At 51.0% G+C, this 26,609-nt stretch overlaps 1 protein-coding gene across 2 annotated transcripts in view; it reads right to left on the bottom strand.

Annotated features, from left to right (window-relative positions):
- Positions 1 to 1,375: 1,375 nt before the first annotated feature.
- The window catches only part of STUM (stum, mechanosensory transduction mediator homolog), a 63,360-nt gene continuing 38,126 nt past the window's right edge, over positions 1,376 to 26,609 (bottom strand). The window contains exons 2-4 of one of the 2 annotated variants that reach the window (XM_043485723.1): positions 13,758 to 13,937; positions 9,583 to 9,591; positions 1,376 to 8,464 (exon numbers count right to left, since the gene is read on the bottom strand). In XM_043485723.1, the coding sequence (XP_043341658.1) occupies positions 8,430 to 8,464; positions 9,583 to 9,591; positions 13,758 to 13,937 (224 nt within the window). In that variant the 3' untranslated portion in view covers positions 1,376 to 8,429. The remainder of the gene's footprint in view (positions 8,465 to 9,582; positions 9,592 to 13,757; positions 13,938 to 26,609) is intronic. The other variant, XM_043485725.1, reaches the window with a different exon arrangement.

Here is a 26,609-nt window from a genome sequence, read left to right on the forward strand (position 1 = left end):
AGGTGGCTCAGTGGTAAAGAATCTGCCTGCCAATGCAGAAGACATGGGTTCAATCCCTGGGTCAAGAAGATTCCCCTGGAGAAGGAAATAATAACCTGCTCCAGTACTCTTGCCTGAGAAATCCCATGGACAGAGGAACCTGGTGGGCTACAGTCTAGGGGGTTGCAAAGACATGACTTAGCGACTAAACAATAAACAAAAATTTAAAAAAAGATAAACAAAAGTCAACCCTTAGACTCAGATGCCATTTCTGGGGCCTTGAAGGGTCCCTGAGTTTGAGCCTGCTGTCTCCTTGCAAAGTTGTATTTTGCAGCAGATTCACTCTTTGGGGCAACAGCAGCACCAAGGCCCTGAAATGGCAGCATCTCTCGGTGGACACACAAGAACAGCTGCAGCCAGTGGACCAGGACCAGATTGGCAACCCCTAGGGTCCTGGAGTGATGTGAGGAAAGAGTGAGAGGCAAGGCCTTGCCCTTGGGTGTGAGTACGGGGGTGACATCTGGGGACTCGCCTCCCATGGCCTCTGAGACTGAATGCAGCACTACAGATGCAGGCTCTCTCTGGACCCCAGCCTGCTGCTCCTAAGGCATATGAAATCAGACCGTCTGTTCCATCATCCACACTCAGTGCTCCTGAATGTCACGCCACCTGTCGTATGCCTCCCTGAGCACCAGGGAGAGTCTGGAGCTTTCTTAATTCCAAGCACGACTTCTTCATTTAACGTTATTAGATTTCATCTTGTTATATGGCCTCTGCCTGCCAAGAGCTTTTTGAATTCTGATTTGTCTAATAGATTTAGTTCCCTTCATCCACAAATTTGATAAGCTCTCCAGGTCTTCATCCAATTATTAAAAAGAACATAGGCAGGGCCACCGGCCATGCCCTTAAATTCCCTCCAAGGTAAGTAACATCAGTTCAACCAGTCCCTTGCTACAGCTCAACAGTGAGTTGTAAGTTCTCCTAACCACCCCTACTCTGCTTCTCATTTACATAGAAGACTTGGACGAATGAGTATGCCACACACACGTCCTTCATCAACCGGTCTCCAATCAAGGAAAGGAAATGAGTTTCATCTGTGCCCTTATTCTTGGTGAACCCGGTCTGGGCCCCAGGCTCAATTTAACTCGCCAACTTGCGGTTGCAAAGCGATCAGATTACCAAACATGTGGGCCTTTGAGAACTAACTTGCCCAAGCCTCCCAGGAAAAGGCGTTGAGGAAGAAGTCTGAAGGAAGGCAAGACCCACCTTGGAGAAAGGCAACCTTCACAGCAGGAAGGACGCCAGCAGCAAACACCGCCGAGGGAATGGGAGGGAGGCACTCGAGGGCCAGAGATCTGTCCAGTTCTGAGCTCGAGAGGACACAGGCAGGTGAGAAGCCATCAGAAAGGTCACATGAATGTTTATTACATAGAAAAGAAGGGAAGGAAGAAAAGGTTTCCAAAGCCATAATTCTGGGATTTAAAAAAAAAACAACACAAACTAAGAATGTCAAAGAGATGCCATGCTTTCTATATTTATAATAGGAATATATAAATATGTACATGGAGATATGTACACAAGTTTTTATTGTCATACATGATATTTTTCAATACATGTACAGTAATGGTGCTTGAAGGACGCATTTCAAGTCAGAAGGCTGGAGAAATTGGAACCCTCCTCAGTGAACGCCTAGAGGGCGCTGTGGAGACTCAGCCGGTCAGGCAGGTCCGCCAAGGTGGGCGTGGGGGAGGGGGGCAGGGTTATGAGGATATGGGGGAGCTAAGCTGCAGGCAGGGCTGGGCCCCAGGCTGCAAGGTTTGGGCCAAGGTAAGTCTGGAAACTTCCCTAGGTCTGTGACATTAAAGCTTTCTTCCTCTCTCAGAAGGGAGGAAGGCTGCAGTCATTGCAGTGGGCTGGAAAATATAGGAGCACTGGATCCCAGGGGAAGTCTGTGGTGGTGGGGTGGGCTCCCAGTGATCTGGGCAGAAGTGAGACAAGAAAGCCCTGGGAGATCAGAGAGTGGGTCTTGCTGGAGAACAATAGAAATGTATGGTGATTCATCTAACATAAAGAAGAGAGACCCAAACAAAGCCAGTCTTGGTATCAGAAATTACAAATCAAATACAACACTTATTCATATATGAATTCTGCCGAGACACACACAACCAGTCTTTTTTCTATGTATGTTGCTTTTTTTTAAAGATGGTATCATGTACAGCAATATGGAGCCTAGCCTGTAGGGGGGCAGTCACGTGCTCCCACAGGGTGTCCAGGCCACTTACAACCACCAACACCCTCTGCCCACTTGGAACAGGGGTCAAGTGCTAACCCAGAAAGTGGGGGCAGATGTGACCTCTGTCCCCCTTCGCTTCTTACTGGTTCCTGTACCCGGGCTGCTGGCGGGGGGGAGGTGGGAACAGAAAAGGACCTTAAATGAGAGGGTTGTATGCAGCCCTACAAGAGCCGGGAAAGAGACCATTGTCTCCTCCTCTCTGAGCAGACCCTCCCCGCCCCACCCCACCCCCCGCAGGAGGCCAAACTGAGTGTGGGGGTGAGCACAGCTGGGTTTGGTAAGGTGGGGATGCTGAGCCCGTGGGCCCTGGGAGGAAAAGACCCAAGACCAGGGGTCCTGGAGAGAGAAGAAATAGCGTGGGTATCTGGGCATGGGACGGGGGTGATGAGGACAAATGTGCCATTGGCCAGAGCCCACGCTGGAGGGAGACGGCTCCCGGATGGGGCACCGGGCTCCTCTGGAGACATTAATTCCCAACCCTGAGTCTCCAGACAGACCCTGGCCTGCCTCCTCCCAGCCTGAAGGGAGCTGTGTGTGCACGTGTGTGCTGTGTGTGGGTGTGAGTGTGTGCACAGGCGGGGGTGTGCGTGTGTGGGTGCGTCTGCTCGCTCCAGGGTGAAAGTGCAGATGCGGAGGCAGATCGTGGAGTCTGGACCAGCCTGGGTGGTTGGCATTTCAACAAATCCAGGAAGGGAGGAAGACAGGTGGGAAATGGAGATTTCACAGCTAGATCCAAGGCGAGAGACAACTTGTACCAGAAGTCAGGACGCACGAGTGGGACCCTGTCGTCAACCTCCCCCCTCCCTGCCCTGGACAGGATCAGGAAGGGACAGTGGAATTGGAGGGGGGGCACTATTTTGGTTTTACTAGGAAGAGTCCATGGGGCCTGCTGCTCCCTCTCCCTGTCCCTCACCTGGCAAGGCTCATCCTCCAAGCCCTTTGCTCTGAAAGAAACGGGAAGAACGACAGCTGCCCAGCCCCTCCTTGTACCCAAGCTACAGATGGTTAAACTGAGGCACAAGGCAGTAGGAGAGACAGAGTGCTGAGGGTGGAACTCACCCTCTCCAAGCTTGCGGGGCATTTGGGGTCACCTTGGTTTGGGGTTTTCCCCACCCATCACCAGAGGGGCTCATCCTCTCTCCACATGGGATTTGGGGTGGATCCATGAAAATCTGAGCATAATCCTTCACGCTCTGTGAGTTCAAGAACTTTCTGAAGCTCTAAGAATCTGAAGGGAACAAAAGTGATGAAAAATACAGGCCCCCAAGCATCACCACCTACTCAGGCTGACCTCAGCCTCCCTTCTGCTGACAGCCTGGCTTCCTATCTCCTCTAGTACACACCAAACTCTCTGGGGGCTCAGCCCTAGGCCTTGGAGAACCTGGTCTGGGTTCTTCTAGGCCTCCCCTCTCTGACCTCCACTCACCTCGCCATCCCGCCTGGGATGCTGCTCACCAGGAAGACAGCACCTTTGATCAGCTTCTCCAAAGCCACGCTCAGGACCTACTTGGTCCATTTGGTGCCCACTGAGGGCTTGCTGATGCACAAAAGCAAAACAGGGAGCCCCCACACATAGGACTGCAGGAAGCTGGCACAGGGAGCCTGTGGAGACAAAGGCTGGGTTCCATGGAGGAGCGTGTGTCAGCAAATGGTCAGCAACTGCTTCAAATTGCCCATCCCAGAGACGAGGTCATGGTCTATGGGGAGCGGGGACTGGTCCTTTAAAAGTGCTCTGCCACCTTGGGATGGGGAGGGCGGTGGGAGAAGGTTCAAGAGGGAGGGGACATAGGTATACCTATGGCTGATTCATGTTGATGTTTGGCAGAAACCAACACAATATTGTAAAGCAATTATCCTTCAATTAAAAATAAATAAATTTTAAAAAAACATAGCAAAAAAGGGCTCAGCCACCTCCAGCCTGCCTGTTGAAAATCCTCTAAACCAACCAGCAACAGGGAGGAATAACAACAGTGAACAGCTCCTGCAGACACCAACTGGAGAATTTACATCTAAATTCTATATCCCCAAGCAGTTTACACAGTGCAAGAGGCTTTCTTTGCCAATATCACTAACACGATAAAAACAGCTGGTGTCATTAAATCCCGAGGTGGGCCTGCAGCCCACGGCCTGCTCTCCTCCCAGGAGGGGATCCGCCCCAGCTCAGGCCCAGGGACTCAGACAAGCTGAACAGCGACAAAACTGAAGTGGTCCTGAATGTTAGGACCAGGCAGCCCCTCATATCAGGTCCGCCATTCTCTTACACTGCCATATGGGGCGCCCTTCGGGCCTGCCTTCAACGAGGAGCATGGGTCTGAGGGCCAGCTGGGATGCTGACAGCAGGCTGGCGCCCTGTTACTGCTGAGTGGGCCAGGCACCACCCACCCCCTGCCGAGGACTCCCTCTTGGCCACTGAAGTCAGCTCCATGCCATGAGTGTGTGATGGGGGACCCATGGCCTCCTCTCTTAGTGCCTCAGTTCTGACATTTGAAAACCCAGCACACAGTGCCTGGCAAGGGCCCAGTGTCTGGAGGCTGTCCTTGCCAAGGGGGCAGACATGTGGGTCCAGGGCAGCAGGGGAGGGCCCTGTGTCCCTTCCTCCCCTCCCTTCACATGCAGCCAAGAGGCTGGCTTCGAGGCCACAGCGGGGTAGCTCCTGCCTGTTACCCAAGCACCACAGAAGGCAGGAGGGGTGCTGGATCGGCGCCAGGAGCCATCTGTCCCTGTGGCTCCCACAGGGACCCCACCCTTCCCGAAGTCTTGTCTGGGACTCAGATCTTAAGATCCAGGTGGACTGTCTCCACTGTCCACAGGACACTCCCAGGCTGCCAGATGGCTCATGCTGGCTGTAGGATCCTGCTCTGGCCCGAGGGAATTGCCACTGTGATCCAAGTTTCTCATTCACTATTAGGTTCTCTGTGTGCCTGTGATCCCTGTCCCGAGCACCCATGGCCTAGGAATGTCCTACGGAATTCTGATGGATTGACGGCTGGACCTGAAACACACCCTGGGGTTTTTGGACCATCATCCTTGAGACAAGACCCAACCAGAGTGTTGGGTGTCAACCAAGCACTTGCTCATACAAGGTTCCTGCTTTTCAGCTGGCCAGTGCTTCATAGATTAACTCCAGCCATCTAACAGTCGGTGGACATGACTTTGAGCAAACTCGGGAAGATGGTGAAGGACAGGGAAGCCTGGCGTGTTGCAGTCCACAAGGTTGCAAAGAGTCAGACACGACTTGGCGACTGGACAAGCTAACAACCTGAGCGGCCAGCTCAGAGGACTAGGAGTACACTGGCCACTGTTCCTTATCTAATGACAACATGATGCTGAGACTGTGGTCTCACTTAGAAGCTATTTTGCGCTGACCCGCCTGCCAGGCGGTCTTCACAGACTCATTGTTCAGAAGATGGGCGGAGGTCTACCTGGAAAGGGCCTGCCTCCTGAGGTTGGTGGGTTCTCAGGTTGGGAGAAGCAGCTACAGGTGAGGGAAGGATCTGGGATGGAAGATGTCCTTCCAGGCACACACACCCCTGCATGAAGCCAGCCCACACTGGGACTCGTGGTGACACCTGTCACTCAAGAAAACGCCCCCCCCCCCGCCCCGTGTCTGAATTGTGTCACTAAACATGAGACATAAATTGCTAGCTCTTCTCTACCCCCCTCAGCAGCCACCCCCAGCCATGCCAGGAAAATAAGACCCACCTCTCCCTGTGGGTGCTGCCCCCACCTGATATCTGTCATTGCAAACTCAGGGGAGCTGTCTGGGGGTGACGGGCTGTGGGCTGGCCTCCCTTCCCTCCGCTGGAGCTGTTTTTATCCGACTCCAGGGGAGGCTCCACACGCCGATGCCGCTTCCTCGAGAGCAACCAGCCACCAGCCTGCTCTCCTCTTGGCCCGGAGATGCTGTCTTTTCACAGCGGAAGGTTCTGACTTTCTGGATAAAGCCAAATCTGAGCCCACGCCTTGACAACACAGAGGCTTTCAAACATGAAAGAAGCTGCAAAGGCTTGGGTTGGGGCCAGGAAGAAAGGACGGGTAAGAGACAGACACTGCCAGGCGTCCAGGACATGTAACCTGGCCCCAGGCAGCTCATCAGAACCAAGGGATGGATGGGGAGGTGGGAGGCGGGTAGGATCAGGCTGAGGAGCGGAGAGCCCACCTCTGAGTCGGGGCCTGGGGTGGAGGTGGGGGGCAGCAAGTGGCTGAGGGAATTCCATTTCTTCAAGGATGCCGGTTTGCTGTCCAGGCCACAGGGAGCCTGAGACCTACCTCTCAGCAGGACTATAACTAGAAAGTTCGGTGGATGGGGTGGGTGGGCCACTGCCCCAGGTGGAGAGTCCAGGAACAGAGACTAAGCATGCAGTGGCCCCCAGAGGGGCTCACGGTGGGGCGAGGGGCCTGCCCAGCTGCCGGTTCCCCAAGCCTTCCCATCCATTAAGGGGAAAACGACCAGAAAAGGCCGCTCTTCTGTGCTCCTTTGCTTCAGTCATGTCCGAATCTCTGTGGCCCTATGGACCACAGCCCCCAGGCTCCTCTGTCCATGGGATTCTCCAGGCAAGAATACTGGAGTCGGTTGCTGTGTCCTCCTCCAGGGGATTCTCCCAACTCAGGGATCGAAACTGCGTCTCTGTCTCTTGCATTGGCAGGTGGATTCTTTACCACTAGTGCCACAGGCCACTCTTCCATCCCTGGCCAAATTCTGACTGAGTCCCTGATAGATAGGAAAAGCCCCTTGCAGAGAAACACACCCAATGGCACAAAGTCCAGTGAGGCTAGAAACTTGGCTTTGGGCCAGTCCCACATTTTAACAACCCCTATGTTAGAATGAAAATGACAAGAAAGCAGGCATGTGAATGTCTACCTTGTCACCGTCATTTAGATCTCCTTTCTCTTAATTGCTGATTGATCTTGAATCAGACATCTTCTGGTGGTTGTGGCTCTGTAACAATCTCTTAGGTGTCACAAAGGGCCCGATCATCCCTTTGCGACAGGAGGAATCCCCGTGTAACACCAGCGAGGTCGCCTGAATGCCTGTTTGCAGGATTTTTGCCGAAGAAGGATTTTCAGAGAGGGATCCACCACCCCCTGCAATTATTATTTTTTTTTTTGCAATTCTAAAACCCCTAAAGCTCGCAAATGGTGAGTTTTCTCCCCTTACGTATTTAGTGGCAAAATCTGACCTGTACTGAGGCGAAGCTATTTACAGTTTTATTGATCCTAGTAAGTCTGATTATTCACATGCTCCTCTGCAGAAATGGTCCCATGTTTCACGGTGTGAGCAGGTCTAGACTCCGCTGGGCTGTCACGAATGGATGGCAAACGTTTCTTCTTCTCTTCCTCAGATCTAAAACGTGTGAAGTCAGAGACCTGTCGGCCCTAAGGATTTCAGAGAAAGGAGTGCGGGCCCCAGACAGTGTTGAGTATGATGGGGAAGGCTGCCCACGCAGACCTGGGTTGGTGAATGTGTACATGAACATTTGGCAATTCCAGCAGTTTTGCCCCAGGAATGGGGCCACTGCCTTCCTTCCCAGGGAAACAAAAGTCAGATCCGCCCAGACCTGGAGACTTCAGTGGTGAGGAGATGGGGGCGGCCATGGGGCCAGCAGACACCCGTAGGGACCCGTCCCCGCGTACAGCTGAGGGCACAGCAGGCTTTTCCACACCGGGCAGGAATCTGTCTATCCTTACTCACACCCCGGTGTTGCCCCCAGGAGACCACTCCCACAGGGGCCTGGAGGAGGTGTCCCCCGCAGTCCTGCCCCTTGACGAGCCCTGCTCGCCTGGACGGGGTCACTGCTGCCTGGCCTGGCCACCCCGCACGTCCGCACGGTGGGCAGCGGACGAGGCAAGGCGGCCCGAGCCTGGGGTGCTCCAGCTTCTTGCATCAGCATTCCCACCTCCACCCGACTCCCCACCCAGCCCAGATGCCCTCTGGGCGTCTGCGCTACAAGACTCTCTGGAGCAGCAGGAGGAGCTGGCAGCTCTCAGAGCCTGCTGAGAAAAGCAGGTGCGTTTTCAAAATAAATAGTATTCTCAAATCCCCTTCTTTCCACTCCAAACCCAGGAAGCGGCAGAAGAGAACACGTGAAGACCCCGGGCCGGCCGCTGCCTGACGTGGCCCTCCTGGGCACCGGGCTTCTCAGCGGCTCGCCCGGGCTCACAGCTGCTGTGGGATGCCCTGCTCCTTATAGCCTGTGAGGGAGAAGCAGAGGAGAGATGGTCAGACACCCACTTCCCTCACCATTTCTCCAGGCGGTGCCCGCGGACTCGAATATGCTAGAACTTATTCACACAGATGTGTAAATGACTACTACAGCCGTGATCCAGCTTTTCCCAAGGGCATTGGCTTCTTAATGTGGAACAAGGGGATGAGTGGAGAGAGTGGATTTCGGGGTTTAGTGGGGGAGACATGAGAGGAGGGTTTCTGTTACAGACCTGCTGGGGGTTGAAAGGTTATCAACGTGCTCCTGAATCCACACCCCTGAAGCCCCTGCAAAAACATGGCCCCGGCTAACTGGCCTGCTGCCATTTCCTAACGCGGTGCCTTGGGAGAAGGTGCCAGGAAGACTTCCCCAAGTGATGGGCATCTGGTACGTGTGGACGGAAAGGAGGAAGGAAGAGAAAAGGAAGACAGCATAGAGAAGGGAGGAGCCAAGCCGGTGTGCTCCATCAGTTGGACATCGGTGACACAGGCCAAGGTGACTGCTGGCTTCGAGCCTTTTAAAGCCTTGGTGGTGACTATGAGGACATGAGAAAAACTTGATCACTGTTGATATTAAGGAACTGATGCTAGTTTATTTGAGCATGAAAAGGTACTGTGGTTCCTTTCTTTTTTTTAAAGACATCTACTGGGATATTTAAGGGTGAAATTTTCATCTGGGTTTGCTGAGTAGTTATCCCTATTAGCTGGTAACTCAGCCCACAGAGGAGCATCAGTGGACTTGTTTTTTTTTCTCTCTCTCTTTATTTACCAGGTTACTAATTAAGTTAAGGTGTTGGGGTGGAGGCAGATGCAGGCAGTAATAGATGAAAACAGAGTGGCCATGAATGGATGATGGTCGAAGCTGGTATAGGCATTTAGAGACTCACTATACCAGGCCTTCTATTCGTGTCTATGATTAAACATTTTCCAAAATAAAAAACTAAAAATGGAAGCTTGTTGACCAACTGGGAGAGGGGGTGTTTGTGTGCGGGGAGTGGGGGGTAGGCAGGGGACGGGGAGGGTAGCAGTGTGAGGTGGGGGAAGGGCAGTGAAGGGGAGGGTCCAGGCAGCCCAGGCATGAGACCTGTGCATACCCCAATAGACTCACCTTGGGAAACTTCAGAGAAACACAGGAATATGAGGCAGCATGAGGAAGAGGAGAAAAAGAGAAAGAGAAAACAGTCTAAAAAAAGAGGCCAGACGTGAGACAAGCTGGGACCTGGCACCTGGGACCCTTTGCTGCAGTGCTGGCACCTGGACAAACTCTCTCTGAGCAACAAAATGCAAAGACACTATGAGGGATCAAAAATAACTGTAGGCATGTGCGTGAGCAGTAGGGGCAAATTATGGACAAGAAGATACAAAAAGACCAAAAGAACCAACTGTCACTTCTGAAGAGCCTGGAGCAAAAGCAGGGTATCATGCATGTCCCCTGCACACACACCACCCAAGCCACCCCTCCAGCCAGGCCCTGGACCTGCCCCTACCTTCATCCCGCGTAAGGAATCAGTTCACCTTTTTGCTCAGGGGGTGACCAAGGGAACCTGTTATTTGTTCTCACTCCCCTCTGCTGCAACAGGGGCCCCCAGTAAAACCTTGCCTGATTTCTCATCTGGCTTCTTATCAGTTTCTACTGATTAAGGAGGCCAAGAACCCTGGTCGGTAACAGAGGGATGGCCTGAAATTTAAAAAGGGAGAGGCTGCATGGTGGGGATTGGGAGATGGAAGAGGGCTGCAGTCTGCATCCACAGTGATCAGCCACTGTGGCCAGTGGGCAGCCCCCGAGGGTGTGTGGGCAGGAGTGCAGAGTGACCATTCTCCCCTCCCTGGGGGTCACACTCTGTGAGACACCACCAAGGAGCTCTCTCCTCTTCCCTCCGAATCTCAGCCAAGGTCGCTCTTCTGCTCACCTCCTTCCCCTTACTCTTCTTCTGCCCCCAACCCATGTTTGCTGTGAGATGAATTCTGGATGGCTCCAAGGAGGGACAGCTCCAGGACAGGTTTGACTGTGACAACCTGCTGTTGAAGTGACCCATCCTGGCCCCTGTCTAAGCCATGGGGTTCACCTTTTATGTGGACAGGAGTCACATATATAAAACCTAATGCTTTGGGAAAGACTCAGGCAGGGAATGGCAGACAGACTTTTATCTTGTAGACATCTTGGATCCATTAGTAGTGACTGCCTGAAGCCCTGTGTTGAAAACAGGTAAGACTTTTCAGCAGAAAGTGTCACGATAGATTACCAATATCTGCCATGGGTATCGGAGAAGGCAATGGCACCCCACTCCAGTACTCTTGCCTGGAAAACCCCATGGATGGAGGAGCCTGGTAGGCTGCAGTCCATGGGGTTGCTAAGAGTCGGACATGACTGAGCGACTTCACTTTCACTTCTCACTTTCACACATTGGAGAAGGAAATGGCAACCCTCTCCGTGTTCTTGCCTGGAGAATCCCAGGGACGGGGGAGCCTAGTGGGTTGCCGTCTATGGGATCACAGAGTCGGACACAACTGAAGTGACTTAGCAGCAGCAGCCATGGGTATGGCAGATGAAAAAGGCTCCTGTATTTATTGACTCACAACCAATACAGGCTACTGTTAACTGTTATTGATTATTTTTATTAATATAAACAGAGCAATAGCCTTGCAAGTTCCTAATTTTAACTGCTACTTTGATTTAGAGTTCTCTGATTTCCCCAGGAGGTTTTTCTTGATGGTGTGTTTCTTTTGTTGTTATTGTTTTAATTAATTAATAAATTCTTTATAGTAGGTCCTTGTTGGTAATCTATTTTAAATTTAGTAGTATGTACATGTCAGTTCCAAACTCCCAATCTATCCTTTCCCATGGTATGTTTCTTGGGGACACTCACGCAATGCTAGGTAAAAAAAATTACCCTGTGTTGTGACAATTGAAAAGTCTCCTTCATTTTTACAGGAAGAAGTTGGAGTAACACGAGAAATAACAGCCACTTATCTAACTATCTACTAGGGCAGACATTGTGCCAGGACAGTCCATTGTGACTATTCTCTTCAATGTAGTATTCCTGAGACGTGCACACTCCACTGTTGCTTGGGGTGATCTCAGCCCACAGCACCATATCAACAGTGGCAATTACTGATCCTTTGCAGGTGGGTTAACTTTCTGGAAAAAGGGGCAGAGGCAACTGTTGCTGAGATGGGTTAGCGAGTCTGGTGCCTAGGTGGAATAAGTGGGTAGCAGTGAGGGGTGGTGGGTTTTCTGGTGCAGCCCTCAAGTCCATCCCCCAAACAGTGTTCTAAAAAGTCTGACACAAAGACAGCATTCCTGGAACAAAGGAGGTGACCCACCGTGAAGGCGTGGGCTGGGAGGAAGGGGGCAGGAAGGGAGTGGTGGTGGGTTCCAGCACTTGAGTAGCCTGCAGCCCAGCTATGGCCCCCACACCAGCCATGAGAGAGGGGGTGATGCTGAGTCAACAGCTAGGGTGGTAGAAGGTGAGGAAGCGACAGGTTCCCATCTGCCCTTCTCGGGTCTCTGCTTCCTCCTCTAGGAGGTGATAAAGGGGAGTTCTTGAAGCTATCTCTAAGATCCAGACCCTGTGGGGTCTAGTATCAAGCGTGACCCAAAAAGAGAATGCCAGAAAGCTCTAGGCACCAGGTTAGGCATCAATACAATTATTGTGACATAGCTTTGTGCCACTGTAACAGAAAGTCTCCTCACTAACATGCCCGGGTGCCTGGCCCAACAGCTGAGTGATGAGATGACTCAGTAAGAGGGGTCCGGGGCTCATACTGGGCGGAGACGGGGCAGCCTTCCCAGGCTTTCCATCAGCCACTGAGGAAGCCTCTGAGAGCAGAGGGCCCCTTCCAGGTTACAGATGGGAACAGGCATCTCAGGGAAGCACCAAACGCCTTCTGGGAAATGGTCAGACTTGGCTTCTCTGGACTCACAGGATGATTGGCAGCATGCCTGTCTTATCAGCGATGCTCTTCCCCACTCCCCACAAATGGAAGTGGTCCATGGACCTGCCCCCAGGGCGGGGCTCCCCGAGGGAGCTGGATGCGCCTGCCTCGGTCTCTGCCTGCTCTGCAGGCTCACCAACCCCCTTGCTGATGGGCAGCCCCTGCCCTGGGAGCAGCTCTCCCCAGGAGGGATTGGACATCTTCCAACTGTTCCTCAGCTTCCCCCGGTGTTCCGCCTGCCCAGTGTTCATCTCCCCGTTCTCTGGCCGCCCCTGTCTCCCAGCTCTAATTCTGAGATGCCCTGGCAGTCCAGCACCCCAGGGGGGAAAGGGGCTGCTTCCACCAGCCTGTCTAACCAATCCACCGGCTCTGCTGGGCTTGCCCAGGCTCAGCGACCTGCCTTTTCTCTGGCCTGGTGGTTTGCCCCCGCTGTTCTTCCCTGACACAGCTCACCTCTGGCACAGGCACTCCACCTGCAAATGCTCTTGTCAGGTGTGGGGCACAGGAGGAGCGTGGGGTGTGGGGAGAAGGGCCAAGGGCCTGCAAGGACGTGCTCCGTGTGAGTGAGGAGCTTCGGCCTAATGAGGTAGACAGAACGTGTGACAACACAGGGACCCGCACGGGGGCCCGGGGTGACGAGCGCGGCTGCTTAAAATACGTGTGTCTGTCTTCAGATCTCGCTGGGTTATTTTTAAAATGTTAATCAAGACTTCTTCGGCAGTTTTGTGTCGGGATCAAGTTTGTGTTAAGTGACTGGTGAAGGTCCACTGAATACAAATCAGGAAGAGGAAGGCTTTGGCATCAAGGAACAAAGAGCTTACTTTAAAAGAAGTTGAAATTATGCTGTTCTGGCTGTTAAGTAAAAAGCAGTTACAGGGTTTCCTGAGCACAAGCAGGCCCGGTGGCCTGTTCCTTCTTTCTGGAAATGGCATGATGGAGGCACAAGGGACTGAGCTCACATGGGCCACACCCTTGCTACCCCAGTGCTGTCAAGCGGGCTGTTTCCTTGACAAACGTGATGCCTGGTGTGTCTGAGCTGAACAGGCACTCTCTCCCTCCCTTATTCACGCCCTCTGGCCCAGGTCTCTGCCTGGTGGTCTCATGATACCCTGCAGGCCCCAGGGCTGGGCATGCGGGGAGAGTCCCCTAGGCCAGGCGGCCACCGACACCAGTGAGCCCTTGGGGGAGGAGCAGGCCCAGCCATGCAGATCTCCCTGCGAAGCCCCCACCTGCCCCCCAACAGGATCACAAACAAACGACCAGCCCCCGCCCCTCCTCCAGCCCTGCTCCCCGCATCCCGGCCCAGCCCCAGCCCCCCAGGGAGGTGGGGCGCCAGCAGCTACTCACTGGCGAGGATGACCATGTCCATGCCCCAGAAGATGCTCATGATCCAGCCCACCATGACGATGGCCGTGAGGATCTGGATGAGGGCCGCGGCGATGTTCAGCCAGAAGACACAGCACACGTGCCTGTCCGGGAGGTCCGTGCGGGCGCCACACAGCACGGTGAAGGCCGAGACGAACGTCCCTGTGAGAGGCCAGAGGGGACAGCCTTTGGAGGGCACTGGGAGACACAGCGGCACATGTGCCCATCATGAGCTGGGGCCCCAGCGGCTCGCCCTCTGGGAGCTCCGAGAGGAACAGCTCGTGTCCAGCACTTTGCTAGAGATGCCCACGCTAGAGATGCCAATGTACCAGCCTGGAGGAAGCATGGCCCTGGGTGGCCAAGGACCCAGCATAGTCCTGAGGCCTCAGGGGAACACAGATGTCACCTAACAATCCATCCCTGCCATTAAGGAGCCACAGTGCAGCCCCTTGAAAGGACAACAGGCAACAGGTGGAAAGGACACCAACCTCGTGTGGCAAAGATCCTTAGGGCCTCAGAGTCCAGAGGTAGGAGCTGGAGTCATTGAGGGGACAGGGAAGCCACCCACAGGGTAAATTCAGGAAATGACCCCCAGCACACACACTGACCACGGTGCTTGCAGAGGGGAGTAAGCTCAGGCCAAGGTGCATCTCCCAGAACCCTTCCTGTTGAGCCTCTTTTTTGGGGGGCTGGGGCCAGTGGTGGTCGGGGTGGGGGAAGAACCCTTCCTTCAAGGGGCTCTCCCAGACACCCCAGACCTGTAAGAGGAGGGACAGAGAGCCCGAGATTTTCTGAGCAGCCACAAGGTACAAAGCAATGTGGTGGCTGTGTCCATGGTCCTTACCTCATCCCACATTTCCCAGAGCCCTGCAGGTATTAATAATATCACTACATTTTTATTGACACTTCTCTCAAGCCAGGCTCTTTTCTACAGGGGCTCTGAGCCTCGTAATAACCCTGCAAGTTAGTTGGCCTTCCTCCTATCTGTGTGAGTTCCTGAAGGCTGCTGTAACAAGTTAATGCAAACTTAGTGGCTTAAAGCAATACAGTGCTGGAGATCAGAAGTCTGAAATGGGTCCTCAGGGCTGGGTCCTTTCTGGAGGCTCTGGGGGACAGTGGTTTCCTTGCCTTTTCTATTTTCTCAAGGTTGCCCGCATTCCTTGGCTCATGGCCCCTTCCTTCGTCATCAAAGCCAGGAGCTGTACATCTCTCCTCTCAGACCTCAGCTTCCATCCTTACATCTTCTCCCTCTGACTATGATCCTCCTGTCTCCCTCTTGTAGGGACCCTTCTGACTATCCTGGGCCCACTGGATAATCCAGGGTAAGCCCCATATTTTTAAGATCCTTAAATTAGTCACATCTGAAAAGTCCTTCCTTTTTATGTAAGGTAGCATCTTTGCGGGTTCTGGGATCAGGATATGGATATCTCTGGGGGTGGGCATCATTCTGTCTATCACACTATCTTACATGTTGCATCAACCTGGAGTTTCTGATGCTTTGGTATCTGGAGACTTGCTGACTCTGTAGGGATCCCCCTCCCAGGGCTAGCCAATTCCTAGGGATAGCAAATGACTTTCTTATGCAAGACAAACAATTGAGAATGCACACCCAGACTGCTCTTTTATAGACTCTCACCCTCTGGGTCACTCTTCTCTGTCCTAATCACTCAGAGCCAGGCACCAGACAGCTCAGGGTGTCCCTACACCCTGGGGGAACACCAGCCCATCGTAAGCCTGCTTGACCTGTCTTGACATTCCTTCCCATGGAAATCACAGCAAAGTTTCCTGCCCAAGTCTCCCCCTAACTTCCTCTGCCTCCTAATGGTCCCTGGTCCTTCCACATGTGTACCTCCAAAGTGTGGTATGCCCTCTCCTCTTAGGAACTGTGAGTAACAAACTATCTTTCCAATGACTGTCACTTCCTGATCTGTTGGCCTCACCATACCTCACTATTAATAATAACAAAACCTACATTTTAAAGTGCGCACACACACTCAGAGTCAAGAATTAAGTATCTCAGGCTTCCCTGGTGGTCCAGTGGTTAAGAATCCTCCAGCCGATGCAGAAGCAGGTTTGCTTCCTGGTCTGGGAAGATGCCACATGCCTTGGAGCAACAAAGCCGGGGCCCCACAATTACTGAGCCTGAGCTCCACAGCCTGAGTGCTCCACAACAAGAGAAGCCACCACAATGAGAAGCCTGTGCACCACAACTAAAGAGTAGCTCCCACTCGCCATAACTAGTGAAAGAGTCTGCACAGCAACAAAGACCCAGCACAGCCAAAAATAAATTAATTAATTAATTTAAAAAGAGGATTAAGTATCTCGTTCAAGGTCTCACGCATGGGTAGGCATTGACCCCACCACTGTCTGATGAGAAAGACAAACTTGGAGAAAAGAGAACTGAAAAGTGATGGGGACATGAATTCAGGGCTTAGTAGTGGACATGGAAGGAAATAGGATGTAGGGACCATTAGAATGTATATGTCACCATCCATTGCCTCTGCTTATGTATCATGCTGTGAGACATGAGATAAACACTAGATGACACCATTAAAAAAATACAGCCAAAGCGGCAAGATGGTAGAAGGTGAACAGGAGCATGTGGGGGAAATACTAAGTAAAATTAACACAGGTGTCATTTAATGCATCCCTATAGGGCATTACAACATACTACCACCCTCTCCGACCCACACTACCTCTAATTCTTATGACAGTTCCTGATGGTTATTATTATCCACACTTTACAGATGGGGAAACCAAAGATCAAAGAGGCTAAATGACTTGTCCACAGAGTAGAACCCAGATTTAAACCCAGATTTGTCCACAGTGGAAGCCTGAGCTCTTTTCAGTCTAGGGTGTTCCAGCCTTACATTAAAAATTAAGGAAAGTTATGGAAAACAGTATGGCCCTTCCTCCATAAAATTAAAAATAGAGTTGCCATATAACCCAGGAATTCCACTTCTGGGTATATACCCAAAAGAATTGAAAGTAAGGTCTCAAAGAGATATTAGTATGCCTGTGTTCATTGCAGTATTATTCACAATAGCTGAAACATGGGGGCAACCCAAGTGTCTATAGATGGATGAATGGACAAGCAAAACATGATCTATGCATATCATGGAATAGTATACATCCTTAAAAAGGGAGGAAATTCTGACACGTGTACAACATAGATGAGCCCTGATGACATTACACTAAAGTGAAATAAGCCAGTTACAAAAAGAAAAATGTATTATTTCACTTATATGAGTTACCTAGAGTAGTCAGAATCATAGGAATAGGAAATAGGATGCTGGTTGCCAAGGTCTGGGGGAGGAGGTTATGAGGAGCTACTGTTTAATGTGTACAGAGTCTCAGTATTGTAAGATAAAAGAGTTCTGGAGACAGACGGTGGTGACGGGTGCACAGCAATTTGAATGTGCTTAATGCCCCTGAATTGTGCACTTAAGAATGGATAAGATGGCAAATTTCACATTCTGTGTAGTTTATTACAATAAAAAGAATTGGAGGGGAAAAGGAAAGAAACTTCATCCTCAATGATTTTCAAAATATTCTTGAACCTCTCCACATGCCCCCACCCCTGCCCCGGCCAATGTCCTTCATGGAAGCAGACAGTGCCCTGACTCTGGCCAACAGTGTCCTAACTCAGTGGGATCTGGCTGAGGTTCGGTGACCCCCTGTCTCTTTGTAGCTGTGGCCTCGCCATGGTCGTCCTGCCTAGGAAATGGGAACAAGTTTTTGCTAGACTGAACCATAAGAAATCACCATCTTTGTAGGTCAGAGTAGCTGAATAACAGAAATTTGATATGGCTCAGCCTAACATGTATCTGATATGAAAAATTTGAGCATAAGGAAACCCCTGAACTCAGAGATTCTTAGTTAAAAGGTCATCTAATCCATCCTCTGCCAAAAAATGGAATCTCACCAGAATTACCAAACTGATTAGAGGCCAGTGAGCCTCTTCATGCATCTAGTTGCTTGCCATGGAGGCAGGGAGGCCTAGCCAGCCTGCTGCCCTGGAGACAAGCAACATCAGCAAAAAGGAAGGCTTATCTGCTGGGGAAGCTGGGCTGACCCACATTTTATTTAAAAGACAACATGGGTGTGGTGTGGGAGGGACTTTCAGGCACTATTCTTTTACCCACATTGACAAACTAAGACATGCATAAAAATAAAAGCACATTATTCACATACCAACTTGTACAATATGTACATATATTACCTGCAGTTGCATCAATCTGGATAAATTATTAATTATCCAAATTATTAATTTGGATAAATAATTTCATTTACTAGGAAACAATGGTGACAGGTCCCTTTAGCCATTTGTTGTTTTTGTTCAGTCACTCAGTCACGTCCAACACTTTGTGACCCCCTGGACTGCCAGCACACCAGGCTGCCCTGTCCTTCACCATCTCCTGGAGTTTGCTCAGACTCATGTCCATTGAGTTGGTGATGTCACCCTTTTTGCCATATAAGGTAATATATGCCATAGAAGGGCTTCTCAGGTGGCACTAGTAGTAAAGAATCCACCTGCCAATGTAGGAGACAAGAGATGTGGGTTGGATCCCTGGGTTGGGAAGATGCCCCAGAGGAGGGCATGACAACCCACTCCAGTATTCTTGCCTGGAGAATCCCATGGACAGAGGAGCCTGGTGGGTTACAGTCCGTAGTGCTGCAGAGTTGGACACGACTGAAGCGACTTAGCACACACGCATGCACGTGCCATAGGAGGTCAGCATTAAGCAAATGGATTTTCAACATACAAACATCGTTTTAATCTACTCAACAGGAAATTAAAAGAATGATTTTAGCACAGTTGCATATGAAGAGTTATTATTTAAATGAGTCTTACTTGCTAAAGAAAGAGCCCCCCACTCCCAACAGCAACCAGTTAGTTCCAGTTTATTCCATGAGCACCAACCCCGAGCCAGTGCCAGGCCCTGGAACAGAGAGTGCAGGCTGGTGGTGGAGGCTGGCTGGGTCCCTTGCGGGGAACTCACGCTCTGGTGGGGACACTGGGTTCCAGAAAGAACAGTGACGAATCAAGTTTGGTTTACCAGGAAAGACGTCACAGAAGAAAACGTGATGAGGGGAAAGGTCTAGAAAGCCAACGGGAAAGAGTCAAGGGGAGGAGGGGAAGAATACCCCAGAGACAACCTAGCATGTCCGTCCAGAAGCCCAGAGGGTGGCAGGGGACTTGAGGGTACAGGGCGCTGAGCACAGGGTGCCGCGTGCCGGGCAGGGATGACAAACGGGGCTGGAGGTGGGCAGCTGTCGGACTGGAGGGGGCTCTGAGGGCCTTGCTATGGGGCCTGGCTTCCTCTTCCAGGCAACCAGGCAGCCCCTGGGAAGGCTGGTTCCAGTGGGGAATCACAGGTCAGGGTTGAGACCCCCAAGGGGAGGACGGGGCAGAAGGGATAAGGCAGAGTCTGGGAGGTGAAGTGAGATGAGGTGGGCAGGGAGGCACGGTAGTGGGTGCAGGCAAGAGAAGGACCCCCAGGAGGAGGAGGGGGTGCCCTGGGGATTGAGGGGCCTGTTCATTTCAGAGAAGGGAGAAGGGGGCACAGTCGGGTCTGGAGGTCTGGTTTCCCACACTATGTGGTGAGTGTGGAGCCATAAACCAGGGGGGGAGGCCAGTGAGGGCGGTACCCATGGGCTGAGCAGAGCCGAGCTGGAGACAGACTCAGGAGGGTCGCCTGCAGGTAGCGGAAGTCATCAAAATGAATAGGGTCACCCAGGAGGGGGTGGAATTCAAGGAAAGCCCCAGGGGACATCAAGACCACCAAGGGGGCAGAGGGGGGCCGATCAGAGAGAGGTGAGAGTGTGTGTCCCAGACACAGAGGAGTCTCAGGGAAGAGGAGCTGGTGGACAGGGTCACCTGCTGCAGAGAGGGAGTGGGGACAGGCGGGTCCCGGGTCGAATTAAGTCACCAGTGGCCTCAGGGAGAGTCTGAGAAGCTGAGGGGCTGAGAGCAGAGAGCAGGATATCAGAGTTTCAGGGAGAAAAAGAGGTGAGGATTCGAGAACATGGGAGAGGACCCCTCTCTCCAAAGTCCTTGGGAGAAACTCAAGTTTGTATGGCTGCTGAGGAGAAGCTGGCGGGGAGGGAGAGGATGAGGATATAACCAGACCAGAGAAGCAGGTAGCAAGGTTTTTGACCAGGTGAAAAGGTGAGGGGTGGGGGGATCTATTGCAGATTTTCCAAACTAGTTCACACGTTAGAGTTCTCCAACTGAGGTTTATTTATTTCCAAATGGAAATTTATTTCCCAATTAGGAAAGGAGTATGTCAAGGCTGTATATTGTCACCCTGCTTATTTAACTTCTATGCAGAGTACAACATGCGAAATGCTGGGCTGGATGAAGCACAAGCTGGAATCAAGATTGCTGGGAGAAATATCAATAACCTCAGATATGCAGATGACACCATCCTTACGGCAGAAAGCAAAGAAGAACTAAAGAGCTTCTTAATGAAAGTGAAAAAGGAGAGTGGAAAAGTTGGCTTAAAACTCAACATTCAGAAAACTAAGATCATGGCATCCCTTCCCATCACTTCATGGCAAATAGATGGGGAACAGTGGAAACAGTGGGAGACTTTATTTTTTTGGGCTCCAAAACCACTGCAGATGGTGACTGCAGCCATGAAATTAAAAGATGCTTGCTCCTTGGAAGAAAAGCTATGATCAACCTAGACAGAATATTAAAAAACAGAGACATTACTTTGCTGAAAAAGGTCCATCTAGTCAAAGCTATGGTTTTTCCAGTAGTCATGTGTGGATGTGAGAGTTGTACTATAAAGAAAGCTGAGCGCCAAAGAACTGTTGCTTTTGAACTGTGGGGTTGGAGAAGACTCTTGAGAGTCCCTTGGACTGCAAGGAGATCCAGCCAGTCCATCCTAAAGGAAATCAGTCCTGAATATTCATTGGAAGGACTGAGGCTGAAGCTCAAACTCCAATACTTTGGCCACATGATGTGAAGAACTGACTCATTGGAAAAGACCTTGATGCTGGGAAAGACTGAAGGCAGGAGGAGAAGGGGGTGACAGAGGATGAGATGGTTGGATGGCATCACCAACTCAATGGACATGAGTTTGAGAAAGCTCTGGGAGTTGGTGATGGACAGGTAAGCCAGGCATGCTGCAGTCCATGGGATCACAAAGATTCGGACACGACTGAGTGACTGAACTGAACTGAACTGAAGGTTTATACAAACGCAGGTTGCAGGGTGCCTGCAGGGTGCCTCCAGGCCACCAGAGGCACAGGGATGGGTCCAGGGACTGCTTGTTTGAGATCAGAAAAGAAGCATTCCCCCAGCTGATTCCAACACACAATCAGGCTTGAGAATCCTTCCCTGATAGGTGGAGAGATTGCCCTCCCAGATAGAGAACCAGAGAACCACACAACCTGGTAGGAAATTAGCCCACAATTCTGGCCTTTAACTCTGTCCCAAAGCATCCCCCACAAGACTCAGATCTCAGTCAGGGAAGCTGTCCTCCACAGCAGAGGCAGGGGCCTGGACATAATGTTTCTGGCAGGGGCCCAGGTCCAATCAGGGCTTCCCTGGGGGCTCAATGGTAAAGAACTCACGTGTAATGTAGGTGATGCAGTTTCAATCCATGGGTTGGGAAGATTCCCAGGAGAAGGAAATGGCAACCGACTCTAGTATTCCCTTGCCTAGAGAATCGCATAGAACAGAGGAGCCTGGCTGGCTACAGTCCATGACGTCACAAAGAGTTGGACATGACTGATTGATTAAACAGCAACAAGGTCCAGCCAAACACTGACTGGCACAAAGGAAAATGATGGTAATGAACTGAACTGTCAACTACAATAATCAGTTTGCTGAAAGACACCTGGAAGCTAGGTGCAGACATATGCATTCTGTGTCCTACATGGAGACAGATGGGTGGAGAAGCCTGAGGAGGACCCTGCCCCCAGCCCATAGAGACTTACAGCAAAGATGCCAGAGGGCTTTGCAGCCAGAGGGCTTTGCAGCCACAGTCCTCTCTGGCCATCAGGGCTCTGCTGAGATCACTGGCTTCCCCAAGGAGCTCGGGCTGAGGCTCCAGGAGTGGGCAGTGGGAGGGGAAGGGTTCTTTCACTTCCATCCTGAATGTCCCAAAGGGTCCTGGGGAGGTGGTGGGGACAGGAGGAGGAGAAGCAAGGCAAAGCGAGCTGGCAGTCTCCCATCAGGATGGAGCCTGGGAGCCGAAATTATCCTTCAAGAGTCCCATCAGGCTCAGGTTTTCTCATGACTCACAAGGGGGTGGTGGAAGGTTCTGAGCTTAAAGCAGGTGGATGGGGGAATGGGGAGGGTCACAACGGGGAGAAGGGTAAAGATTTCCTCTGAAGCAGCTGCTCCCCTGGGACGGAGGCCAGGAAGTCCAGTTGGATTCCAGGCATCACCTGCAGCTGGCTCTGTGGTCATTAAAATGTGCCGCTCACCAGTGGCTGAGACTTACACCTGGATGCCCTCCATCACTCCTCCAGGGAGGGTTGGTTGAGCACAGCTCTCTCTCGGCAAAACTTTGAATGTGAGCCTCAAGAAAGAAATGTAAGGGAAGCCTTGGTCTGGACTTCACAGCCTAATGAAAGGACAAGCCACACCCTACAGAACACAGCCCACTGCTGACTGTGTCCAACTCAGAGCCAGAATGAGATAAATGGGAGATCACGTTCAGGGTCAAACCCAGTTCTATAAGATTCCATTTCTCAAACCTGGTGGGGGGGATGCAGCATAAGAAGCAATGGAAATTGTGCTAAAAATACATCTTCCTGGGTCAAACAACACTGAGATTCTAATTCAGCTGGTCTGGTCATCAAGTTTTCATCATTATGTAATCGTTTCAACTGGAAATGGAAAAGCAGAGGAAAAAGAAGTGACCAGAAGTTCATAAACGATTCTGGACAAAAGCCCTAGGAAGACAGAATCAAGATAGTTTCAAAGTGCCCGTGGCCTAAGTAGGGCTTCCCTGGTGGCTCAGTGATAAAGAATCCACCTGCCAATGCAGGAGATGTGGGTTCGATCCCTGGGTCAGGAGATGGCAACCCACTTTAGTATTCTTATCTGGGAAATTTCTGGACAGACTGAATTCGAAAGAAGATATACAGATGGCCAACAGGCACACGGAAAGATGTTCAACATCACTAGCCATCAGGGAAATGCAAATCAAAACCACAATGAGATATCACCTCACACCTGTCAGAATGGCTATCATCAGAAAAAAAAAAAGTGCTGGTGAGGATGTGGAGAAAAGGAAACGCTCATGAACTCTTCTTTGGGAGAATGCAAGTTGGTGCAGCCACTGTGAAAGACAGTATGGAAGATCCTCAACAAACTAAAAATAGAACTACCATATGAGCTAGCATTTCCACTTATGAGTATTTATCTGAAGAAAATGAAAACACTAATTAGAAAAGATATAGTCTATGTTCATTGCAGCATTATTTACAATAGCCAAGGTAAAGAAGCAACCTAGGTGTCCACCAGTAGATGAATGGATAAGGAATGGATAAATTGAATTCTACTCAGCCATAAAAAGAGAATGAAATCTTTCCATTTACAACAATATGAATAAACCTAGAGGGTATTAATGCTAAGTGAAATAAGTCAGAGAAAGCCAAATACTGTGTGATTTCGCTTATATGTAGAATCTAAAAAAAACAAAACAAATGAACAAACATAACAAAACAGAAACAGAGTCAAAAACACAGAGAACAAACTGGTGGTTGCCAGAGAGGGAGGAGAGAAATGGGTGAGGGAAATTAAGAGGTACAAACTTCCAGTTGCAAAATAAATGAGTCATTGGTATGAAATGTACATTGTGGGTAATAAAATCAATAATTATAAAATATCTTTATATGGCAACAGATGATAACTAGACTTATCACGATCATTTTGAAATGTAAGAAATATCAAATTACTATGTTGTGTAACAGGAACTAATATAGTGTTATAGGTCAATTATACTTCAAAAACAAACACATTCACAGAAAAAGAGATGGGATTTGTGGTTACCAGAGACAGAGTGGGAGAAGGTGGAACTGGATGAAGGTAGTCAAAAGGTACCAAATTCCAGTCAGTTATAAGATAAATAAGTATTAGGGATGCAATGTACAATGTGATAAATACAATTAACCCTGACTTATGTTATATATGGGGCTTCCCAGGTGGCTCAGTGGTATCCACCTGCCAACACAGGAGATGCAGGAGAAGGAGGCTTCATCTTCAGGTCAGAAATATCCCCTAGAGAAGGAAATGGCAACCCACTCCAGTATTCTTGCCTGGAAAACCCCATGGACAGAGGAGCCTGGTGGGCTACAATCCATGGGATTGTAGAGTTGGACACAAGTTAGCAACTAAACAACAATAACATGTTACATATGAAAGTTGTTGAGAGAATAAATCCTAAGAGTTCTTATCACAAAGGATTTTTTTTCTATTTCTTTAATTTTCTTTCTTTATGAGAGGATGGACATTCATTTCATGATGTGTGTAAGTCAAATCATTATACAATACTGTATGTCAGTTATATCTCAATACAACTGAAATAAAAATACATTAAAAAAAATCTGCCAGTGTCTTTGCCCCATCGATCCTGGACTTGTGGCAAAAGGCTTTGTGAACTGTTCTCACCATTCCACCCCTAATGAGGTGGCAGCAGTTCATCAGAAGGTGGCTTATAAGTTGGAAACTAATTATTTCAGTGCAGTAATGGGGTGTTTGCTCCTGTTGTCAGCAGCTCTGAGCAGACATTCTATCCATCTCTGACCAATTAGAGATGGGAAAATGAGTTTATTACAACCTTTCTGAGCATCAGTTTCAAGGAAGAAAAATAATGAAGGGTGAACAGGTGAGCTTTCAGTCCCCCCAGTAAAGAGAAGGTGTGAGGTACCCAGGACCACTTTGCCCTTAGCCCCAGCTGCTACCCCACACCCGGTGCCCCCTCCTCTCCCCTCTCCCTAGTCAGAAAGGACTAGGACACCCACTCTGTATTCCTCCCTGGGCCTCAGGCAAATGCTGAGGAGTCACTGGGGAACTTGAGGATTGAGGAACTCGGGGAAAGGCAGCCAGGAAGAAGGCTTCGGGTGGATAAGGGGGTTTACAAGTGAGACCTCCGCAGGTAACAGTCCTGGTTCGAGACTACAGCCACTATGGGGCCTTAGATTTTCCAATGAAAGAGGCTCCATGGTTTAAAGGAAGGAGGACAGGGAGCCCCCACGTCTACCACTAATAAATCTGTCATCCTTCCTTTGAGGACAGAGAAAATGAGACCAGCTCCCTCCTCTGTCCCTCTTACTGCCGCCACCGTGACATCAAGCTGACGGGAGTGAGGGGGCAGGTTGACTGCAACTGATAATTAATTTTAATGGCACTGGGCACTGCACCAGCCTCCCTGTGCTTGTTAGCAAATCTCCTCTGCCCTCAGCCTCCCCTGCCAGATCCCTGACGTGCTCCAAGACACACTCCCAGCCCTGGACAAGCTGCAGGACTGAACTGGACCCCTTGGACTCTCGGGGGCCCCAGGTTTTCCCTAAGATCTTCAGCCTGAGCAGAAACATAACCATGTGCAATTTCTCAGTTCCTCAGTTTTGAACCCTGTCACAACAGATTCTGACTTAAATGGCAGAGGATAAACCAAGGAAGTGGGGATGGGACCAGGAGGGCAGCAGTGTACTGACCAGGGCAAGGAGCCCGGGCTGGCACGGAGGCCCCAGGGGACCGAGCTTCATCCCTCCTGCCTTCCAGCAGGACCAGCGTTCTGGGTGGTCCGTCAGGTGGACGGATGGGCAAGGGCAGCAGCAGTGACATTTGCTGGAGGAGACAACACAGCTTCCATCTCTTCAGAATTTGCAACCTGACAAGATGCAATTTCCATGGATGGGTAGACACTGAGGTTAGAAACAGAGAGGGGCTCTGCCCAGGGTCACAGCTGCTGGGGAGCCCTTCTGAGATCACCGCGGTGAGAACCTGCAATGAGGTGAAACCCGAGGCGCTGCTCCGGGGACACTGCTGCAGCAACAGACTCGGGAACTCGAGCCCGGCATCCACCCCTGAACTCAATGGGCATCTCATCCAAATGGGCAAGGCCTCTGGGCTCACGGCTGACCCTCATTCGATCACCCAAATGACAAATAACATCTTTGTGGCGGCTGCCATCTGCTTGCATTGAGATTGTTGAATTGGAGTCACTCTCTCCTCATTGAGTCAAGTGAGGGGACAAGGCTGTCCTGGGCCTGTGGCACCCAAGTGAGCAGGAAGCCAGGTGTGCCAGCACCCGAGGGCGCTCATCACTGGGATGCTGGGGGAGCTGACCCAGGTGCCTCAAGCGGTGGCCCCCCAGACGGGGCGGGAGGGAGGACAGCTCGGCCTGGCGTCCTGCCTGAAGTCCTCGGCAGCAGAGGCCTCGGGGACCCCTGACCTGTGCACCACAGAGGGTGGTGGAACTCCCCCCATCAGGACACCCAGGCCTGGAGGCACGCATTCCCAGGTGCAAAGTCGCCCCTTCCTTAAAATCATACCGATTCATTTCATCCACTCATTTCCTCCATGGATTCAGGCAGCATTTATGAAGCACCTGCTGGGTGCCAAGAGCTGGGCTAAAACCACGTGCACCAAACAGGAATGTCCCAGCCCTGACGAATCTCACAAGGTGGTGAGAGACAGAAGTCATGGACACAATCCGTGAGGTCAGTCCTGGGGGACAGGGCAGAGGGAGGGGAACCCCACATTATAAAAGGGACTCTGGAGCCAGAATGGCTGCACCCCCACCCCTGCAGAAGCCATGAGATCCTGACAAGTGACTGAACCTCTTTAGGCTTCAGTTTCCCCAT

Source organism: Cervus canadensis, chromosome 13 (genome assembly GCF_019320065.1).
Source record: "Cervus canadensis isolate Bull #8, Minnesota chromosome 13, ASM1932006v1, whole genome shotgun sequence".
NCBI classification, from domain to species: Eukaryota; Metazoa; Chordata; class Mammalia; order Artiodactyla; family Cervidae; genus Cervus; species Cervus canadensis.